Source organism: Sander lucioperca, chromosome 13 (assembly GCF_008315115.2).
Source record: "Sander lucioperca isolate FBNREF2018 chromosome 13, SLUC_FBN_1.2, whole genome shotgun sequence".
Classification (NCBI taxonomy): domain Eukaryota; kingdom Metazoa; phylum Chordata; class Actinopteri; order Perciformes; family Percidae; genus Sander; species Sander lucioperca.
In genome coordinates this window covers 33,571,001-33,590,841 of record NC_050185.1, presented here as the reverse complement: position 1 = coordinate 33,590,841, position 19,841 = coordinate 33,571,001, and the positions used below count along the sequence as shown (strand labels likewise).

Here is a 19,841-nt window from a genome sequence, read left to right as displayed (position 1 = left end):
AATCTCGGCAACGGCAACTACATGATGGCTGAGCACCAACTACCCCAGCACCATGGTTACTACCAAGCCTCTCCGGCCAACTCATCCCAGCACACAGCGCCCCACAGCCTGCCACCCTCACCCCCAAACTCTCAGCCAGGGAGCCCAGACGGTCAGGCAGAGTTGCTCAGCTTATCACCCCAACTTCAGCCTCCATACCTGCAGAGTATGGGAGGGATGAAAGTGACGGGGTTGTCCCCGCATGCCATGCTGATGACACACGGCCAGGGTGTCCTGACAGGTCCCAAATACAACAGGCGGAACAACCCAGAGCTGGAGAAGAGGAGGATCCACTTCTGTGACTACCCAGGTCTGTGTTTTATTTGCATGTAACTTTACATCACAGTAAAACATGTTTGTCTTAATTTAAGAATAATTTTTCATTGAGTGAGATTAATAATTCTCCTCTGGGGGCAAGACACATCTTCGGTTTTAACAGTTCTTCTACTTTTTTAAAAGATTTTAGACTTCTAACAATGTCTTCAAACTAAACAGATTATTCTACCAGTTGCAAGATAGCGTCACTGAAATTAAAGCTTCATTGGCAGCATCTTTTCATTTACATGCCAAACCTTGTAACCTGAAAGCAACCGAAGATGGATGAAAAGGGCATTTCATGCACACAAACCCTTCTTGATTGTCAGGTTCTTACCTCATAGCTTTCCTGCTACATGGCACAGGTTGGCGACGCCACACTTTGCCTCTGTACTGTGCACCTTGCAGTGAGCACGGCATGTACCACTGATCACATGTAGAGCGCCTTGGGCAACATTCAATACAGTTTGCACTCAAAAATCTGCCCATACGCGCTACTACTGTATACTTTTATTTTTAACACAATATGCATAATCAGAAGCTGGAGCCCTGTAAGATTTTCTGGGCTTTCTTAACGGTTTGCTACACAAGTAACACATGAAAACAAGTTTCAACATAATCACTCCAACAAGTTGGTTCAAATTGCTCTCTACCAATGTCACTGTTGTGTAAATAAACTTCACTCCCAAAGCAAAAGCACAAATGTGAATCTGTCAGTAATACAATGCCTCTCTCTTACATGTTGCAAACCGAAACCAGGTTGTTAGCATTCTTGATAACACACTGCAAAAACATTGATCTCAATAAGTCTATTATTCAGCCTTCAAGATTTTGATTAAGTGTGTGAGTGTTTTTGTTGTTCCTGTGTTGTCTCACTGGGTCATGGGTGAAAAACAACTCAAGAAACGGAACATTTTCATCTTTGGATAACAGCTTTATGGCCAAGGTAAACTTTGCGTCAGGTGAGCACATTTCTGCTGTCAGCCTGGCTCATGATCTCTGTGATTTCTTTTCAGGCTGCTCCAAAGTTTACACAAAGAGCTCTCATCTGAAGGCACACCAAAGGACGCACACAGGTGAGAAAAATATTCTCTGGGGGGTTATCTTGAATTAGACGGACAGTTTCTTTGCCATGAAATATAATTGCACTTTACTGTCCGCTATCAGCTTTCTGATGGCTAAATCCATAGACTGTGTCAAATATGGACATAGTTTCCGTGTACTGAAAAGCCTAAATGAAGCTCAAAGTGGGCGGCTCCCGGTGGCTCCAGCTGTCGCCATCTTGGCAGTGTCTGATGTTGCCTAAGGACGCCAATCTAAAAATGGCCGAAGAGGTGGAGCGTGAATGGATCTGAGGCAGGCCTTCAGTCTCCTGTGATGGCAAACACCTGTCACTCAAAGGGGCATGCCCTTAATTATGCATCATTTTAAGCCTTGATGTTATTTAAATGAGTGAGTTATAAAAAAAACTGTACAGTTATCTCAAGTAGAAAGTTCACTATAGGGACCAAAACCGTTTGTACTACGCTGTTAACATGTTTATTTCTGCTGTAAAGTTGGGCAGATTAATTTAGGAGTCTACGGGGATTGACTCGCTTTTAAAGCCAGTCTCAAGTGGTCATTCAAGGAACTGCACTTTTCGCCACTTCTGTGTTGGCTTCATTTGTCAGCACCGGAAGTTGCCGCTTGGGTAATTCTGAATGGTCTTTTCCAACTACTACTTTATCTGCATACAGTTTAGTCACAGACACTTTAGTAAAATCACCATTTTTATCAAAATTGGTATGATTGGATGGGTTATGGGGCAGCTAGTGGCCAAGTTACTGATGAATAAGCTTTTAATGGTGAAGTAGAAATTCTTCCTGAATTAACACAATAATCCATTCAACACAGTAGAGAATTATCTGGCTGATTTAGGTTTTATTCACCCTACCGCATCAGTTGCAACAGATGACTGGATTTTCTGATTAGAGATTCAGTCACTGACTGGCTGACTGGCTGTCTGATTGAAAATAGTACTAAATACAACTTTATATTCTTTAATGTAAAAAAAAAATGGCTTTCTCTTTTTGGCTTGTAAAAGAAAATAATAATAATAAAGAGATTTTTAGTTCAGGCACAAATGCACATCTTTGTGCTGCCCTGTGAAATCACATTTATTCACTGTCTGTCTAGATATCCTAACTAATCCTCGGATTCAAAACATGTGACTGTCCAGTCACAATCTTACCACTGCAACCATTAAGCTCAGCGCTTAGTTGGCTTCAGCTTATTTATTTGTATGTTGCATATTTTGTCACATCGCCAGTTTCGATACACCCACTAACTTTAATAGAGGTGAAGAACATAATGAAGAGGAAAAGCAACACAGAAGCAACATTAGTTTGCTCAGGAGTCTTTGTTTTTTCTCCGCCATGTTTATACATGCTCATACCTGTCCTCTGAGCTTCCCCAGAAAGAGAGAACAAAGAAGCGAGGGAGGAGGAGAAGGATGAAGGGAAGAGGAAAGAAAAGAGGGAAGATGTGTTGTTAAAACGAAGGCCAAACCAGTTACTCCTGCTTTTTTAGTCCCTTTTCTAAGGATGGAGGAGGAGGAGGAAGGTGGGGGGTTTGCAGAATGGGGGAAGGCTGGTTTCGATGTGTTTCCCTTCTGTAAGATGAAACCTGTAGATTCCCAGGAACCTCAGACCTGGATTTTGGAGATTTACTCATGCGATAAAAGCCGCAAGCTCCAGTATGACAACAGTGAGAGAAAGAGCGATCACATGAATCAGTGTGCAAATAGAAACAGATCTCTCAATGGTCATAAATAGATAAGATCAAACGTAATGGATCCCAGTAGGGAAGTTGGGCTGTTGCAAAAGGATACAGCAGCGCAAAAGACAAAGACTGTAAAATATGCAGTGAGAATAGTTAACAAAACAATAAAATAAAGAAGTAAGAGAGTAGAGACAGACAAGTATGCTGTTGACAATTCCAGTGCAAATGTAAACTGTAAGGGAAATGTCATGTATGGATCATACTGGAGAGATTTGCATTATTAAGTTTACCAGCACACCAAGTGGCTGCTACACTGTTACCATGGTCATCTAAGTTTAAATAATAATCTTTTGTTAAAATGAAAACTTTTCAGTATTTTATACAGTACATTCTCCAGTAGCCAGTATAACATGGTCAGATTAACGCTCTCACTGTCACTGTATCGCTTTGATGTTTGACACTTATGATATTTCTTTGAAGTGCGACGTTGTCAATAGTTGAATCATCTGTGGTTGCCTATCAATGCACAGCTGCAAAACAATTTGGCACCTGGAGGAGGTTTGATATCAAATTATTTAAACTGTCAAGCTCCTCTGTTCACTGTAGGCATGATTCTATTTTTTGTGGTTCTTTTTGCTGGGCTTTAACACGATGTGGCAAATGAATGTCGGCAAGTGAATCTTCCTGACTGACAGACCAAAACATCGTTAAGATGAGCATGTATAACAATTTCAAGGAGATCCAATTGGCTCCCAACTTTTTGGGATTTTGATCCCTCAAAACAAAGCTATGTCTTACTGTGACCACTTGTCACAGGTTAATGGTCTGCAGGTTGTGTTGAGGTTGAGAGGTTACTCCTTCTCAGATTGCTTTATTTGAATAATTTTACAGTTATTCACAAGAAAAAAAACAACAATTAAAGCAACAATTTGTTCTTTCTTCCTTTCATATCTACTGCAATAAGACACACTTAAAATCACCCAGTGTTGATAACTTAGCAACTGTATTTGTAGAATAGGCAGCTTTTACGACTACAATAAACAGCCAAGTAACGTCCCCTTGAATAAAGCCGTTTACACTCGGCAGTCCCTTCTGCCATGTAACAGACTGCCATGTATCAAGGAAAAATAAATGCCCTGGTTTACTCATTCTGGTCACTTGGTGAATATCACAATCAGGCTTTACTTGTGATCTGGTAAAACCAGACTTGCCTAGTCTTGTTTTGCATTCAGTTAATGATGACTCAAGGCTCTGTCATAGGTCCTGTGTGTGTGTGTGTGTGTGTGTGTGTGTGTGTGTGTGTGTGTGTGTGTGTGTGTGTGTGTGTGTGTGTGTGTGTGTGTGTGTGTGTGTGTGTGTGTGTGTGTGTGTGTGTGTGTGTGTGTGTGTGCGCGCATGTGTGTGTGTGCGCGCTTCCTCCAGGACAAATCATCTGTAGCCTTAACATTTCTTCTCCAACTCATTTTCTGCTCACTGAACTAAAATATTTGATGAATTTGCTAACCTGACAACTTACATGAAACAGTTTTCTACTCTGAACTTGCATTACAAACCTGCATTATTAAATTAGTTCAGTCCTGTTTGCATCAACTTAAAATCGTTTAAAAATGTTTTCATTCTCTGACTTGTAGACGGTAGTCATTTGTGCTTTATCTTTTCCAAAATTGATTAGTGCAGCTCTCTGTTTGCCAACTTGAGTAGTAAAACCTGTTACACCTTCAATTCATACAGAATGCTGCAGCCAGTCTCCGATCAACAGCAAATATAAGAGATAACATTGTAGCCTTTTTACATTGGCTTCCAGTTGATTTTAAATATTTTCTTGTTGCCTGGCTCCAGACATAATTATTATTTTGATTATTATTCCTCACATAGATTCTTAACATAGAGTATGTCTCTTTGCGCTCTTGTTTACATTTGATGGACAGTTATTGACAGACTTACTGATAAAATAAAATACAATCTTTGTGTCCCCATTAGAATGTGACTTTGGGATTTAATGGTCATTACAGACATCAACAGTTCCTGGGTTGGGGTTAAACATGTCATTTAACAGTGAATACTATATCTATCAGAACAACTATACCCATCACAATATCCAGAAGCCCAAATTGACATTGGAATTGTTTTGTCAGACCATCAGTCCCAAACCCAAAGATATTCTGTTTAGGAGAAAAAAAACAGAAAATTCTCACATTTGAGAAGGTGAAAACGAAAATTAAAAATTGTTGCCGTTTACGATCGATTAATTGATTAATCGTTATGTGGACTTTTCACATAACGAATAAGTCAGAATAAGCATTTCTATATCCATGCTGTCATTCTTTACAGTCATAATAATATAGATGTTGCATCAACACTGTCATGTGTCAGCAGACAATCGTTAATATGGTGAAACTGTCTATTTCAACACACTGGAAGTGAGATATGACTTTTTTTCTTTTACCTGAAAGCGATAGTATCAGGAAGTTGTGTGGGTGTGTAGGTATGTACTTTTACTCAAGTACATACTTGTAATGAAGTATTTTTAGACTATGATATTTCTTCTTCTTTTACTTAAGTAAAGGATCTGAATACCTCTTCCACCTCTGTTAACATCTATTTGGCAGACCACATACAGGCTGCCGATTTGAATCCCTCCAGCAGCACAGATGCAATGTTATCAATTGAAAGAGCAACCATTGCCAAGGTGCATTTGATCAAGGCATAAACCACCTGTGAGCTGTTGATGTGCATGTTGTTGTAATGCATCACTATCTGCACTTATTGACAGCTCAAACTGCCCCTCCCACTGGTACAGGAAACCTTGACCATGGCCTCAGCAGCCATTTGAGTTCAACACATTGACTTTTGTAATTGTGTGTGTGTGTGTGTGTGTGTGTGTGTGTGTGTGTGTGTGTGTGTGTGTGTGTGTGTGTACATGTATGTGTAAAGAGTAGAGTGCTATCAGCCTGATTAGGGAACCCTCCAGCCCTCTTTACAAACACTAACTGAGCTGATAAAGTTAAGAGGTCCACAAAGAGTTTATGGGCGTCCTGGAGAGCCTGAAGGTGTTTGCTCTTTGACTCAGTAAAACCAGGCAGAGATGGTTATAAAATGTTATAATCATAATCCTGATGTATTATACTACATTTTCATATGACTGATGTTATTTCACTGTGATTTTGTCAGTTGCATTTAGGAATTTAAATCATTAAATTAAAATGTTAGACTCATTTTTGAGTTAGCCTTAATAAGACCATCAGCTAAATGCCTTTATTTGAAATGTAAATTGCTTAAGATTAAACGTGCTATATGCAGCGAAGGTAGTAGTTATTAATGGACAAGAACACTTCAGAAAAAAGCGCTTTGGCTTAAAGTAAAGCAATTTTGTTATTTCAGGTTTTCCACAAGTGTGAGTGAATTAATTACCCTTTTTTGAGTAGATTATTTTTATACAGACTTCATTCAAACCTCACTGCGTCCTTATTAGGTATAACTGCAGAGAGAAATCAGCAGTAATCACAAGAGCCGTTACAAAATTTTCATGCAGCAGGTTCAGGGTGTCAGAGAGACTTGAAGCCCCCTATAGAGTAAAAATATATATATATATATATATATATATATATATATATATATATATATATATATATATATATATATATATATATATATATATATATATATATTAGTCCTTACAAAGTTCATATTCACATGTACAGTAGCAAAAGCTTTTATTTGTCCCAAAGTGATTGATGCATTGTTACACTGCCTGTACATTTGTGTGTTTTTGGTTGTGTTTGTATAAGTGTCCATTATGGTTTATGACGTATTCAGTGCATGCACTCATTAGTAGTTGTGTGTGTTTGAGAGAGAGAGATAATAGTTTGGCCGTATTTAATCAGCCACCTGATCAAACAGCTGCTGTCCATCTAACACAAAGGCCTGTAAAGGCTTTTGAGCGTTGTTGACTTGCACGTTTTCAGCAAGAGCAGCCTGGTGAACTGACATGTTAAGAGATAATGTATGTGTTAGTTACAGTATCATGCTTCCAAATCCAAAAAAGATTTCCATATATATATATATATATATATTTATTCATAAAAAGCTAAAAAAGTGGGAGAAGAGAAACTGCATAGCTATAAATCACTGCAGACTAAATGAGTGCAGACTCACTTAGCTGAAAAAGTAAATCATGTTACATCTATATTTTAATAATTGTTCTCCTTTAGACAAAGGAAAATGAAAGCATGTACAGATGGGTGGAGGGGTAGGTTTTCACCTGACCTTTTGGCAGCTTTTTTAGGAATATATACCACTCAAGTATGTTTGTTCTGTGTGTGTGTGTGTGTGTGTGTGTGTGTGTGTGTGTGTGTGTGTGTGTGTATGTGTCATATTTCACCAGCCTATTTGCTAGCCCTCAGCGATAATAGTCTAAGAGAGGCGGCTGTGCTTTTGACCCCGACAGTGCAGCTACAGAGCAAAACCAAACACACCTGCAGCTCGAGAGCTTCGGCCTTTTATATGGAGACATTTGTACTCCACCTCTACACACACATCAAGAGCGGCTAACTCTAGAAACAGGATATTGTCCTGATAGGAGGCTGGAGTTCCTCTGAGCCTCTGATGTGTTGGGTTTAGGTGCTTGTTGGATAAAAGTATGTTTGTTTGTTTGTTTGTTTGTTTGTTTGTTTGTATGCATGCACCCAATCACCAAGGCAAATTCAATGTAGTTCCACTACTATGGCAATAAACTGCTTTCTGTTTCTGTTCTGTTTTAAAAAAGGCTTCCCGGGTTTAATTGTCGGGTTAGAGGAAATACTCCAAACGTGTTTATAATGACTTTGATTATTTTAGATTTTTTTTTTTTTATATATATATATATATTTGACTAGTAAGGATGAGATATTTTAGAAATATGCCATTTTAAGAGACTCACACACAAAAACACACTTTCTGCTATACTTGTTTTTTTGTTCTTTCTATCACCTGACCCTCCCTGTGTGCTCTTTGGACCCCCTTGTTCCACTAATGGCTGTCACTGAGTGATTAACGTTCAACAGCAGAAGCTATCTAATCAGCACTAACGAGGCCCATACTGGTAATGAGCACTTGATGGCCCAAACAGCCAAAGACAGCCACATTCCCTCAACACTGGCTAATAAAAGAGTTTCCTCTGGGATTTTCAGCCAGGAACGCAGTGTAGAAATTACATTTGGTGGCATTAAACATCTATGGGATAACATCTGACAAAAAAAACTGAAAACAACATTCTTCTTTAAAAGGATGGAGGACATTGAGTTAACACTTCAAGACAAAACATTATTTAAAAATCTATTACTTTTAGTACTTGTTGAGGGAAAAACCAATGATAAATACAAACGGAATCCTTTATATTCTGAAATGATGCACTTTAGAGATTTTAAACTTTGTTAAGGACGTTAACTCTTTTACTTTTGGCTCTGGAAAGTACCAAACCCCAGTTTAAGGAATTTGGCTTCAGCAGAGTTTTATTGTTTAGTTATCTCCTTCTCAGTTTGGTTTGTGCTCATGCCTTGCATTGATTCTCAGACATTAATTTCCACCTCGGCTATGAAAGATGACATTTTCTTTCCTGTTGCGTGCCCACCTTTTCAACAGAGCTTTTACTCTTTGTTGATCATTAGCTCACTGTTTGGCAATAGCACGTTGTGGCACAGCAGAAAAATGTCAGTGTTTGGGTGGAGTAGGATAAGTGTTGTTTTAAGATTTACATGGCTCATTATTCTTCAGTGCTTTGAATTTCCATTTAAAAGGTTCACTCTTTTCATACCTTCTCATCCAGGACTACTTTATACTTATAAAACGATAGTATATGCTTTTATTTATGAATGCATTTCCTTCCTCATTCAACATTTGGTTGAGTATTTTAAACTGTAGCATTGTTTCTCTCTATGCTTGCAAGCGTGAGATCGAAATACAACAGGCAGACATTCATCAAACATTGCTCCATAGTCCGACTATTGGTCAAAAACTCCACAGGGCACGTTAGCAAAGCCTACTGCCAAAACCTGAAGCAATTACTGTTGGCGTGTCTTCCTCTTACCAGTGTGGCTGCCTTACTAACACTCACACAGCCGGTCTTTGTAAACAACCAATGTTGTCATTTAGCTATGAGAGACATTCCAGGTCCAGGTCCTGTATTTTCCTAAGCACATCCTGATTTTACATCCTGAAGTTTCCACTGAGCAGCATTTTCTCACCTACAGGAAGTTTTTCAGTAGGTACAGAAGAAACCCCTCGAGCATATTGGCATTTACCCCAGTGTGAAATAAATTCAAAGAATACATTAGTTGGTCAGATATCTGCTTCTTGCAAAGAATGCAAATTGCCTCCATCATAAATGAATAACTTCACAAACGAAAGTTGTATCAGAGAGTAAGAATGTTTTTCTTCCTTCTGTTTTTGGTATAAAAAACTCAAGGCAGTCATGACCCATGAGCGCTCTCTCTCCCTCTACACACACACACACACACACACACACACTTGGTCTGACAATGACACATGTAACTGTAAAAAAGGTGTGTCAGTTACTACAGTACACTCTATTACAAAGTGGGTTGTGATGGCACACACACAGAGCGGTTACTGCTGTCAGCTCCTCACAAACTGCACTCCTGGAATTTGATAATTAAACATTATTATAATTTTATTAAGCATAATCTCATGGTTGCAATGGTGCATTTGTTTTTTCATTCTGCAATGGTTTTGTGAATGAAGCAACCAAGTCCTCTTTTGAGTCAAGTGAAGACATGAAAATCACTTAAATTAGACTTTTTTATTTTTTTATTTTTGGAGATGCCATATTGTCTCTCTTTCTGACTCTCTAATCTAATAAGGAATACCACATACATATTATTGTACATGTTAACAGAGCAAAACAACCACAACATTTTGTTACATGCTCTTGTGGATGAGCCCATTGTCTCAAATGTAGCTCCATGTGATTTTATCTCGGCGTTCAGCTTGATGGAAATAAGCGAAGTGTTTACAAGAGGGAGCCGTGAACACTACAAGCACATACTTTCTCACCCACGCTGCTAACTGCCATTTAAAAATACCCAAATACTGATTACCCCCCTTTACATTGTGTAGGCAGACACACACTCACACTTTCAGGTTTTATTATGAAAGGACATTTTTGTCACCAATGTCATTGATGTGTTGACATCACTTTATTTGTCCAATAGGGCAGGAACAGACAAGTTGAGAAAAAACCACCAAACATCAGCAACTACTGCTTATTTGGTCGTCTTCTCAAATTTTAGATATCAAAATGCATTTAACACCTCAACATGTAGAGTTTATAAAAGAGCTCCTGTTCGACTGTGTTGCCGTGCACACTATATATGATACACTATATGTTTGACAAAAAGAAGAATAAATGTCACACACTGTTAAGTGGGATAAATAATCGCATTATCGGATATATTTTGACCAAGTTTCAAGTCTTGGAAATAGATTTTCATAGCAAATCGATACAAACGGGAAAACCAATCCCTGCCTGGAAGGAAGGAAATACTAAATAATTCCTATTTTTAATGTAAAGCAATACAGGCATTTTGTAGTTACTTAGCTATATCATGCAAACCCTCTTCATCTTTTCAAATATGTCATGGTGTTAGCTCTGTCCCTGAAAAAATGTGGGTAAGGTAACACTCTTCCCTTGCCTTAAAACTACTGCCGAGGTGTCGTTGAGCAAGGCACTTACTGCAGTGTGGCTTTTCAGTGACCAGCAGCACAACTGGACACTGTCTGAATGAATCGGGGTGTTGCTGGAAATTAACATTGTAAAACAGACTAAATATACAAAAAGACACAAAATGTTTGTTTTTCAAGTCTGAGAAAATGTTCTGAAAATTTCTAATCCCTCCATCCTGTCCTTCTCTCTCTTGCAGGTGAGAAGCCGTACCGTTGTACATGGGAAAATTGTGACTGGCGTTTCGCCCGATCAGATGAGCTCACCAGACACTACCGGAAACACACCGGAGCCAAACCATTCAAGTGCGTCGCCTGCAGCCGCTGCTTCTCACGTTCTGACCACCTGGCCCTGCACATGAAGCGTCACCAGAACTAACTTAGACATATCTGTATGTACAAACCATCACGTTATCACACGCAAATATAGCAGTATCCATACATTACAGCCACCTGAACTTAACAGGCACAGTACCAAAATCATCCCTGTGCACCCATGTTTATTCTGGTGCTCCATGCTACCATAAATTGAGCGATAACAGGCATCTAGCAGTATCCAAAGTAGGACAACAACAAACACAGATAGTGGCGTTTGCAGGTGGTGAACCAGTGATCATCACGTCTTTGTCGCTGCACCTACTGGTTGGTCAGGGTTTCCTGTTCAGTGAAGGGGTCTGAGGGAGATAGACTGAGCTCTCCTGGTGAAACTCTCTGGCATGTGAAAAGAGACAGACTCCAGCAGCATCATTAATCAACCGTGCATACGCACAGATGTGTGTGTATGTAATGCGTAATAACATTGCCACGCAAAGTGTGGAATTTACCAACTTGTACTTACACTTAGGAATGTGTGTAAATATATAAGCACAGGTCTGGCCATGCTTACGAACACAATCTAGTGGTAGAATGGCAATACTACAAATAAAAAGCATTTAAGAGTGTCGCAGTATGCATAACGCAATCAACATCCACATATGTCCTGTGTTTCCTTTTTTTAGAAAACACTCAATTAGTCATTTGTCTTATTTTAAACAGACAAGTTGCCGAATTGTTGTCAAACCCTATAAAAGACAGCTGTGACAAATGTTTGAAATATAGGGCAATGGCTTATCTTGGGTTACGGGAAGACTTGGCAAACAATGCGCTCAAAGATCGCGCTGATCTGCTTGGCGAGGGCACAGAGTGGCTTCTAAGTAGGTGTCGCTTCCCCAAAAATGTACTGCTGGATTTGTGTCATGATATTCGTGACCTTCTCCCATGCAGGATTTTTTTCTTTTGTTTGTAATTCCTCCTGCACTGAGTGAACCAAACAATATTGTTGGTTGGATCCAACCTCATCTACCAGTAGCAGGAACTTCTCAAAACCATATATGGTTAATTGGAGGCGTTTCTGAATGCAAATGGCTTAATCGTGAACGAGCATGGTCGTTAAGAATAAGTGGGATTTATTACTTACTGATGTGCGTACGATTGGCTTGCGCAGGTTCGATAAATGCAGATTTCTTTTTGTACTTAAGCACATGCTAAATTTAATTCGTAAGACAGAATTTAGAACATTTCTACGCACTGTTGATAAATGAGGCCCCAGGAGTATCAGAGGAGTCACCTGGTGGTTTACACCTTCCACAGATCAACAGGGGGTTGGAACATAGACTGTATAATATTAATGGACATAGCACGTGTGACGTCACCCATTGGTTTGTGGAGATCTGCTATGAGTTGTCAAGTTTGCCGTTACGGGCGCAGCCATCCTGGTTGCGGATGTGACGACTTTAGACGAGAGGGAGGAGTGAGGGAAGAGCCCTTACACTCTACATTACGTTACACACTTTCACTGGCAGTCACATCATAGCCACGCCCTAAAACACCCCCTGCTTTATTGCCGATTTTAAAATCAGCCAGACCATAATTTAAAAAATGAACATCATTTTATATTGCAGAAGACTTAAAACTAGCGATTGAGGCCATAAAGTTTTTCAGGGATCTAAAGATCTGACATTTCATGCAAATTGTATGGCAGTTGTGAACAGAACTGTCATGGCTAGCTCTATAGCATGCAATATTTCAGAGATAATACTGGTCGTCTGCTAACAGTCAACACTGTGTTTGCTGAAGTCTTAACACCAGAGCTAATGATCTACCAGGGACTCAGAGATGATTTTGGTGTCTGCTCTCATCCCTGAACAGATGTTGATTTAAAACATGCACTGGTCTAACTCATATAAACAAGCAATACATACACATTCACACACACTTATTATTCACGCATTATTACTTACTGCAAATATTGCATTTATCAAAACTGTGGTGTCAGGCTCCTTGAAGCATTTGGGACTCCTTCTGATTCCATCCTGGAAACACCTTATTCTTCTAAACAACAACAGCAACATGAACTATTTTTTTTGCCTACAAATCCGCCACCAACTCCATCATCATAATCATCACCATGTCTTATCATTTTGAGGTATGAACTTTGAAGGAGAGCTGCAGATGTATGTCCCTCCATCCTGCCTTTGTAAATACTTGTTTATATGTGTGTGATGTGTGTCTGAGAATACAATGAATGTATTGAGATTTATACTTTTTTTTTATTTACATCAAATGTTAATATGAGTAATATTCCATGTTGAAACTTCCTTGAGATATAATCTTCCTTTTAAGGGCCTAAAAAAAAAAGAAAAGAGTAAACAAACAATCAACCGACACAATCAGGGAACTCTCCATGGAAAACTTAATAATCGCCTAGTTATGCTTGTTTCAGCACAGGTAATACCTGTCGAGCTCAGAGAGCAGAGCGATTTGCCAATGTTTGTATCCATGACATTACCCGTTGCCACGGTGACCAAGCTCCTCTGACAACAGTTTGCGGTTTGCTTGCAGTCTCTATTCAGCGCTGTTTCCCCCTCTTTTTTTTCCTGTATTTGTTCAACACTTTAACTCAAAAGAAGATACAGGTGGGTGGATAGACTTGTTATGTAATCATTCCTGATTGTTTTTTATGAACAGTGAGGCTGGTACATACACTCTCACAGATTGCAGTCAGTCCTGATGAACGGGAGGTTAACGTTCACTTGATTGCACGACATTAATTGTCAGTTGTGGCTCCTGCAGTCTTTGAAAAAAAGTATTTTCTGCCAGCTCGGGATACCCACGCATTTTACAGCAGAGGCATAGCTTCAACGCTTGCCAACGACAGGAATAACAAGTCTTGCACAATACAAATCCAGTTTGATTCCTTATACTGAAACATTCAATGTCACCATCATTCTATCTGAGAATCCTCAGCCACCTTTTCTCTTTTAGACAAAATTAAATTAAAAGTTCAAATAAAAGAAACTGTAACATCGGTACAGACAGTTTGAAGACTTGTTTCTTTGTAAATCTAAACCTTCCCGGTATGAGATTACTCGTTATACTCGGGGAGCTACTTCATTATTAACTCTTGCAGAAAAAACATGCAAACATTTTCCAGTTTGTCGGCGTAATGACATGATACATACTAACATAATAACATGTAGTCTACAAAAATTCAGAAATCCCAGATAGTTGAGAGAGACCGTGGAATACTTATTTACATGGCACTGAATTATGGTTTAATATTTTATTGTCAACCATTAGTTCAGTATCAGTTCGCCCATACCTGATCTCACCTTTTCTTCACTGCAAGTCAGAAACTATCTGTTGCCACAGTAACGCGTACAGAGATACATGTTAGGGAACAAAAATGTGTGTTAGTAATGTCTACAAATTTCAAATAATAGACTTTAAGAGCAGAAAATATTCCATTGATTTTTAACATCATGAAACTGTCTTGTCACTCACAGTTCTACCTGTTAACCTGCGCCTCCTATAGGAAAGGAACCTAACAGCAGCACTTTACACCTGCAGATGTTGACATTTCAATATCTCCCCCTACAGGCAAAGAAAGTAATAGCTCCTGCAATTGCACTGCCTGCAGGCAATGATTGTTAAATGTCAATATTATTTAGAGTTGCTGTTTTTGCTGTTTGTTTGTTTATTTGTTTGTTTTTATCCATAAATTCCATTTAAAGTGAAGTTTTTACAGGCACTAAGACAGTTTGCACTTAGGCAATTCCAGCAATAAACAAGTGTAGATCATGTCAATAACACTATCCACAATCACAGTTCAAAGACAGAACTTGTTTATTTTCTTATTAGCAAAGGTTTAAAATGTAAAATCAAAAAACCTCCAAAAGTAGTTAAAAGTTGTAACACTCTTTGCCTGCAGGTGGCCATGTCTACAATTGTAGTTTTAAACTACTGCTGCTGTTAGTTGTATTGCCTGTAGGTGACGTAGGATGATACTGGCCGGATTGTTCAAATCACAAACTTTACAAGCAGATACTTTGACTTTCTTCAACTGTAACAGATTAGTAATGACAGAACATGAAGACAGTCACAGGAACTTTTTGTAAGTCATTATGGTGGATTCTGTTGTCATTGCAACCTGTTTGTATTGTGCTGAGGCTGTCGGCTCCACCTGGTAAACCATGAAAAAAAAAGCATTGATGAAGCATTGATTGACCCAGGTCTGTCTAACGTGTTCATTTGCGGGGAAAATCCTGTTATTTCAACACTATGATTGTTTTAAAGTTCTCCTGTCGCTCTCATGGAGGGAGCGCTGACCACCCACTGTGTACATAACTGTAGTTTTAGTTTCAACAGACTTTGTAAATATTTGTTTGGTTTTATTTCCTATTATAATATTAATATTTTTGTTTCCTTTTTTTAACTAATGGGATTTTAGATTGGTTGTATGTGAATGTTTGTTTAATTTAGTTTTGATACTCGTGTGTAAGAGAATGTATCAGTTTGTGTACAAATTGATAAGAACAACAATGGTGTATTTTTGTTTTCTGTTTGTGCAGATTCTGTGATGAAATAATAAAAGGAGTCAAAAAATGATAGATTGTTTAGTTGTTTCTTTGGATTTCGAGCACATGTTGTCCACCTCGGCTTTGGATACTTTCTGTAAAGAAATGTGAGTTTTTCATCAAAACTAAAGAGTGAGAGAAAATCATTGACGAAGTAATTAGCAGAGAACAATTTTAAACAAACAAACCAAAAAGTTTGCCACTCATGAAATACTTAAATACTGTAAAAACTATTAGCTATGAGCTAATGTCAATCACCCATGAAAAGAAACTGATGATACATTTGTCCAAATATGACAATATGCTAAATATTGTTTGGTTGACGTGAGCAGGAAGGTACACAAGAAATATTCAGAAAACATACAAATGTCCGCAGCTGGTTGACATCGGCTGAAATCGGCTTTAACCAAAAAGGCTGTTAACAAAATATCACTACAAAAAGATTTCCTTTACATAAGTCCTTTACGTCTGCCCACGTCGATATGCAATTCTCGTAGTTGGCAGGGATACAAAGCTTTAGTAGCACAACGGTAACTTCCTTTTGGCCCGCCAAATTCATCTATTTTTTGGCTCTACCATCTAATTTCGACTACCACAACACAATGCCTGAAAATACTTTAAAAGATTGAACAGTGAAAATTCAACGTTAACGCTAATAGAATACGGAATCTGTCTCAGCTTAATAGAATGACTTTGAAAATCCCAAACGACTTGCGCTAATAAATTTCGTTTGTTTTTTACACATTGAAAAAATTGTTTAATATCACTTCCATGAGGCTGTTCTCAGCAGACAGCTCACAGGCAATGAACTTGGCATTTCCTATTCCTTGCAGCCAGCCAAGTTCAAGCTAAGTTCATGCAAAGTTTATGTTAAGTGCATTCTAATGTTGATTAACATAAATGGGGTTCTTTTGTCTTAATAATTATTAATACCACACACCAGTTATACCTTAAAGGTCCTATGACGTGCTGCTTTTTGGATGCTTTTATATAGGCCTTAGTGGTCCCCTAATACTGTATCTGAAGTCTCTTTTATATAGACCTTAGTGGTCCCCTAGTACTGTATCTGAAGTCTCTTTTATATAGACCTTAGTGGTCCCCTAGTACTGTATCTGAAGTCTCTTTTATATAGACCTTAGTGGTCCCCTAATACTGTATCTTATCTTAATATAAGTCTCTTTCCCGAAATTCAGCCTTGGTGCAGAATTACAGCCATTATGAGCCAGTCCCACAATGAGCTTTCCTTAGGACGTGCCATTTCTGTGTCTGTAGCTTTAAATGCTATTGAGGAGGAGAAGGGGGGGGGCAAGGTGGAGGGTGGGGGTGTGGCCTTGACCAGTTTGCGGCTACGGTTGTAGCTCTATTTCCTCATAGGCGGGTCAAATTCTCTGGGCAGCTGTGGGCGAAGCAGACAAAGGGGAGGTAACCTTTCCCCTTATGAAGACATAGAGGGAAGATTCCAGATTGGCCCATCTGAGCTTTCATTTTCTCAAAGACAGAGCAGGATACCCAGGGCTCAGTTTACACCTATCACTATTTCTAGCCACTGGGGGACCATAGGCATGCTAGGGGAACTCATATTAATGTTAAAAAACCTCATAAAGTGAAATTTTCATGCCATGGGACCTTTAAAAACAAGTCAGTTTCCCGGGATTCCCAGGATAGTGGGCTTCTGCTCCCGGGACAGAAAAATAATAATCCCTATGGTTTGGAGGCTACGAGTTTGGTATGGCTTGTATTTGGGCGGTGTGCATTAAAATGAACCAAATACAACAATACATGGTTCAGACTAGAAAAACCATACTGTCAGTGCCAGTTGTACATTACACTTTTTGGCATTGCTTTTCTTTAGTTCAGAATTGTGATATGAGTCACACATTTGCTCTTCTCCTTCAACGATTTGATTTCTTTGCATGACCACGATAACTTCCTATCTGTGAGGAGACTGGGTCAAACATTACAAAGAGGATATTGACAGCTTTTGACAAAACATAGAGGAAGCAGAGTTAATCATTCCCCTACATCGACTCCTCTGATCCATTATGGCTCAGCAGGTTGGAGATAGGTATAGGTGAGGCAGGTGAAAGGTAACCCCGCTGGCAGGCAGCTCTGCTGGGGCTGCGTGACACAAAATAACATGCTGGTTTGACAGGGCAAGAAAGTCAACAATTAAGCGAGATGCATAAGTCTGAAAATAAAGGTATAAAGGCAGAGAGGGTGGAGTCCATCGCTGTATGTTGCTGGCAGGGAAAGTAGCCTAATCATTAGGTTTGTGCCAAGATGCTTTCAGCAGGGAGCCTCAGAGATTTGCCTGATCATCTGAGACAACGCCCTTAATGTTAACACGTAATGTACTCTGCATGTGTGTGCAAGGGTGTTAGTCTAACGTGTTTGATGTAAATCCCTGTAAATCTAAAGTTTGATTATTTTCTGCTGTGGACTTTGTTAGACTTAACTTGTGACTTATCATAGCCATTGGTACTTAAATGTTACCTGTGTCTATTCTCCATACTATTTAACATCATTAACCCTGCTAAACCCTGCAATCGGTCCATCATTGCAATCTACTTAAGATCCCATGTTTCCCAGAGTTACAAAAGATACAGAATACTTATGTAAAAGCATGATGTAAAGGAAATGTGTATAAAATCATGCATAAGACATCCAGTATCTTTTCTTTTGATGTTATGGTGCAGCCATCAAAACATGGTGTTCAGTCAAAAAGCAGATACATAATCTATATTTTATATTTCACATTTATAAATAAATAAATACAATAAGAACATTTTATAATATTAGCATTTTGTAGTCGGCCAGTCCACCACTTTGGTCCAGACTTAAATATATCAACAACTGTTGGATGGATTCCTTTAAACTTTTGGTTCAAACATTCATGGTCACCAGAGGATGAAATCTTTTGACTTTGGTGATCCTCTGACTTTTTATCGCCCGCCATCATCCGATAAAACCTCTCACTTATCCAGTGAAATATCACTTAACATGATCGCTGAACATCTAGATGGATTGGCACAGAATTTAGTACAGACATCCACGGTTCCCAGGCAATAAATACTAAAGACTTTGATTCCTTAAAGAAAAACTTAAGAGATAAGAGATTTGCATATTGGCAACCTGTTTTGTTTATAGATATCAAAAGGCACTGAAGTTGGCACCAGCAGTGCTACAGGCTGTTCCCTGCGGGCACCCAGGTGACTCACTTGTCTATCTACAATCAGTTGCTTTGCCATTTGCTTTTGGGTACATTTCTTTGGCCTCATACGTTCACCTGAGGGCCAGCTCATTCCACAGTTGCAGCATTAAAACTCCTGTTAAAACTTGTTTGACTGAGTGCAGCACTACCCGCAACCCTCTCTGAGGAGTCAAATATCTCTCTGGGAAACAGGCACTGCAAAATACTAGTGTAAATGAGTAGTTCATACAAAGGTTGTAATAAACAAAACAAAAACAGTTGAAGTTGTCCAGAGATGTTACCTGCATCTTTTTTATCACTGTTTTGTTTAAATCATGACACTACAGTGTAAAATATGGTCCTCTATCTGTGTTTTCTTCTCAAGAGTTGTTGATGCATGTACCTGCTCTGATAACATTTAATTAAAAGAGAAACAGTACATCAGTAGCTACGTACATACAGCAGGTCTTTCACTATGGGGCCATTATTGTAGCAAAACTATTTGCAAATGTGTGTGGAAAGAGTTGTGCAACTGTATCTCAATCCATGTGTGTGTAATCCGATTTGTAAATGTGTAAAATAATCTCTAAATGTCTACTGAGATTTGTGCATGTGAACGTTATTCTGCAAATTGTGTATTCAGATTTGCAAGTGTATTGAGATTTGAAAATGTGTAGACAAATCTGTAAATGTGTACATAAATCTGTAAATGTGTACATAGATATCAAAGGCTGAATAAAAAGTAAGAACTTCCATAAACTGGAAATACAGACAATTCTTCAGATACAGCTCAGCAGGCCTCTCAATTGGCTCTCTTTTTACATGTGACTTTTGCTACACACTTCTGCCGTGAGATCTGCAAATGTCTGTGGAGATTTGTCTGCTTGCACTGTGCCTTCTTAATGAGTCATATTAGGGATATTGGG

At 38.9% G+C, this 19,841-nt stretch overlaps 1 protein-coding gene across 1 annotated transcript in view; it reads left to right on the top strand.

Annotated features, from left to right (window-relative positions):
• The window catches only part of klf5l (Kruppel-like factor 5 like), a 27,363-nt gene extending 15,333 nt beyond the window's left edge, over positions 1 to 12,030 (top strand). Inside the window, exons 2-4 of the mRNA XM_031308229.2 lie at positions 1 to 349; positions 1,371 to 1,430; positions 11,031 to 12,030. The exon at positions 1 to 349 is cut by the window's left edge and continues 576 nt beyond it. Coding sequence (XP_031164089.1) covers positions 1 to 349; positions 1,371 to 1,430; positions 11,031 to 11,209 — 588 coding nt within the window. The 3' untranslated portion in view covers positions 11,210 to 12,030. The remainder of the gene's footprint in view (positions 350 to 1,370; positions 1,431 to 11,030) is intronic.
• The last annotated feature ends 7,811 nt before the right edge of the window (positions 12,031 to 19,841 follow it).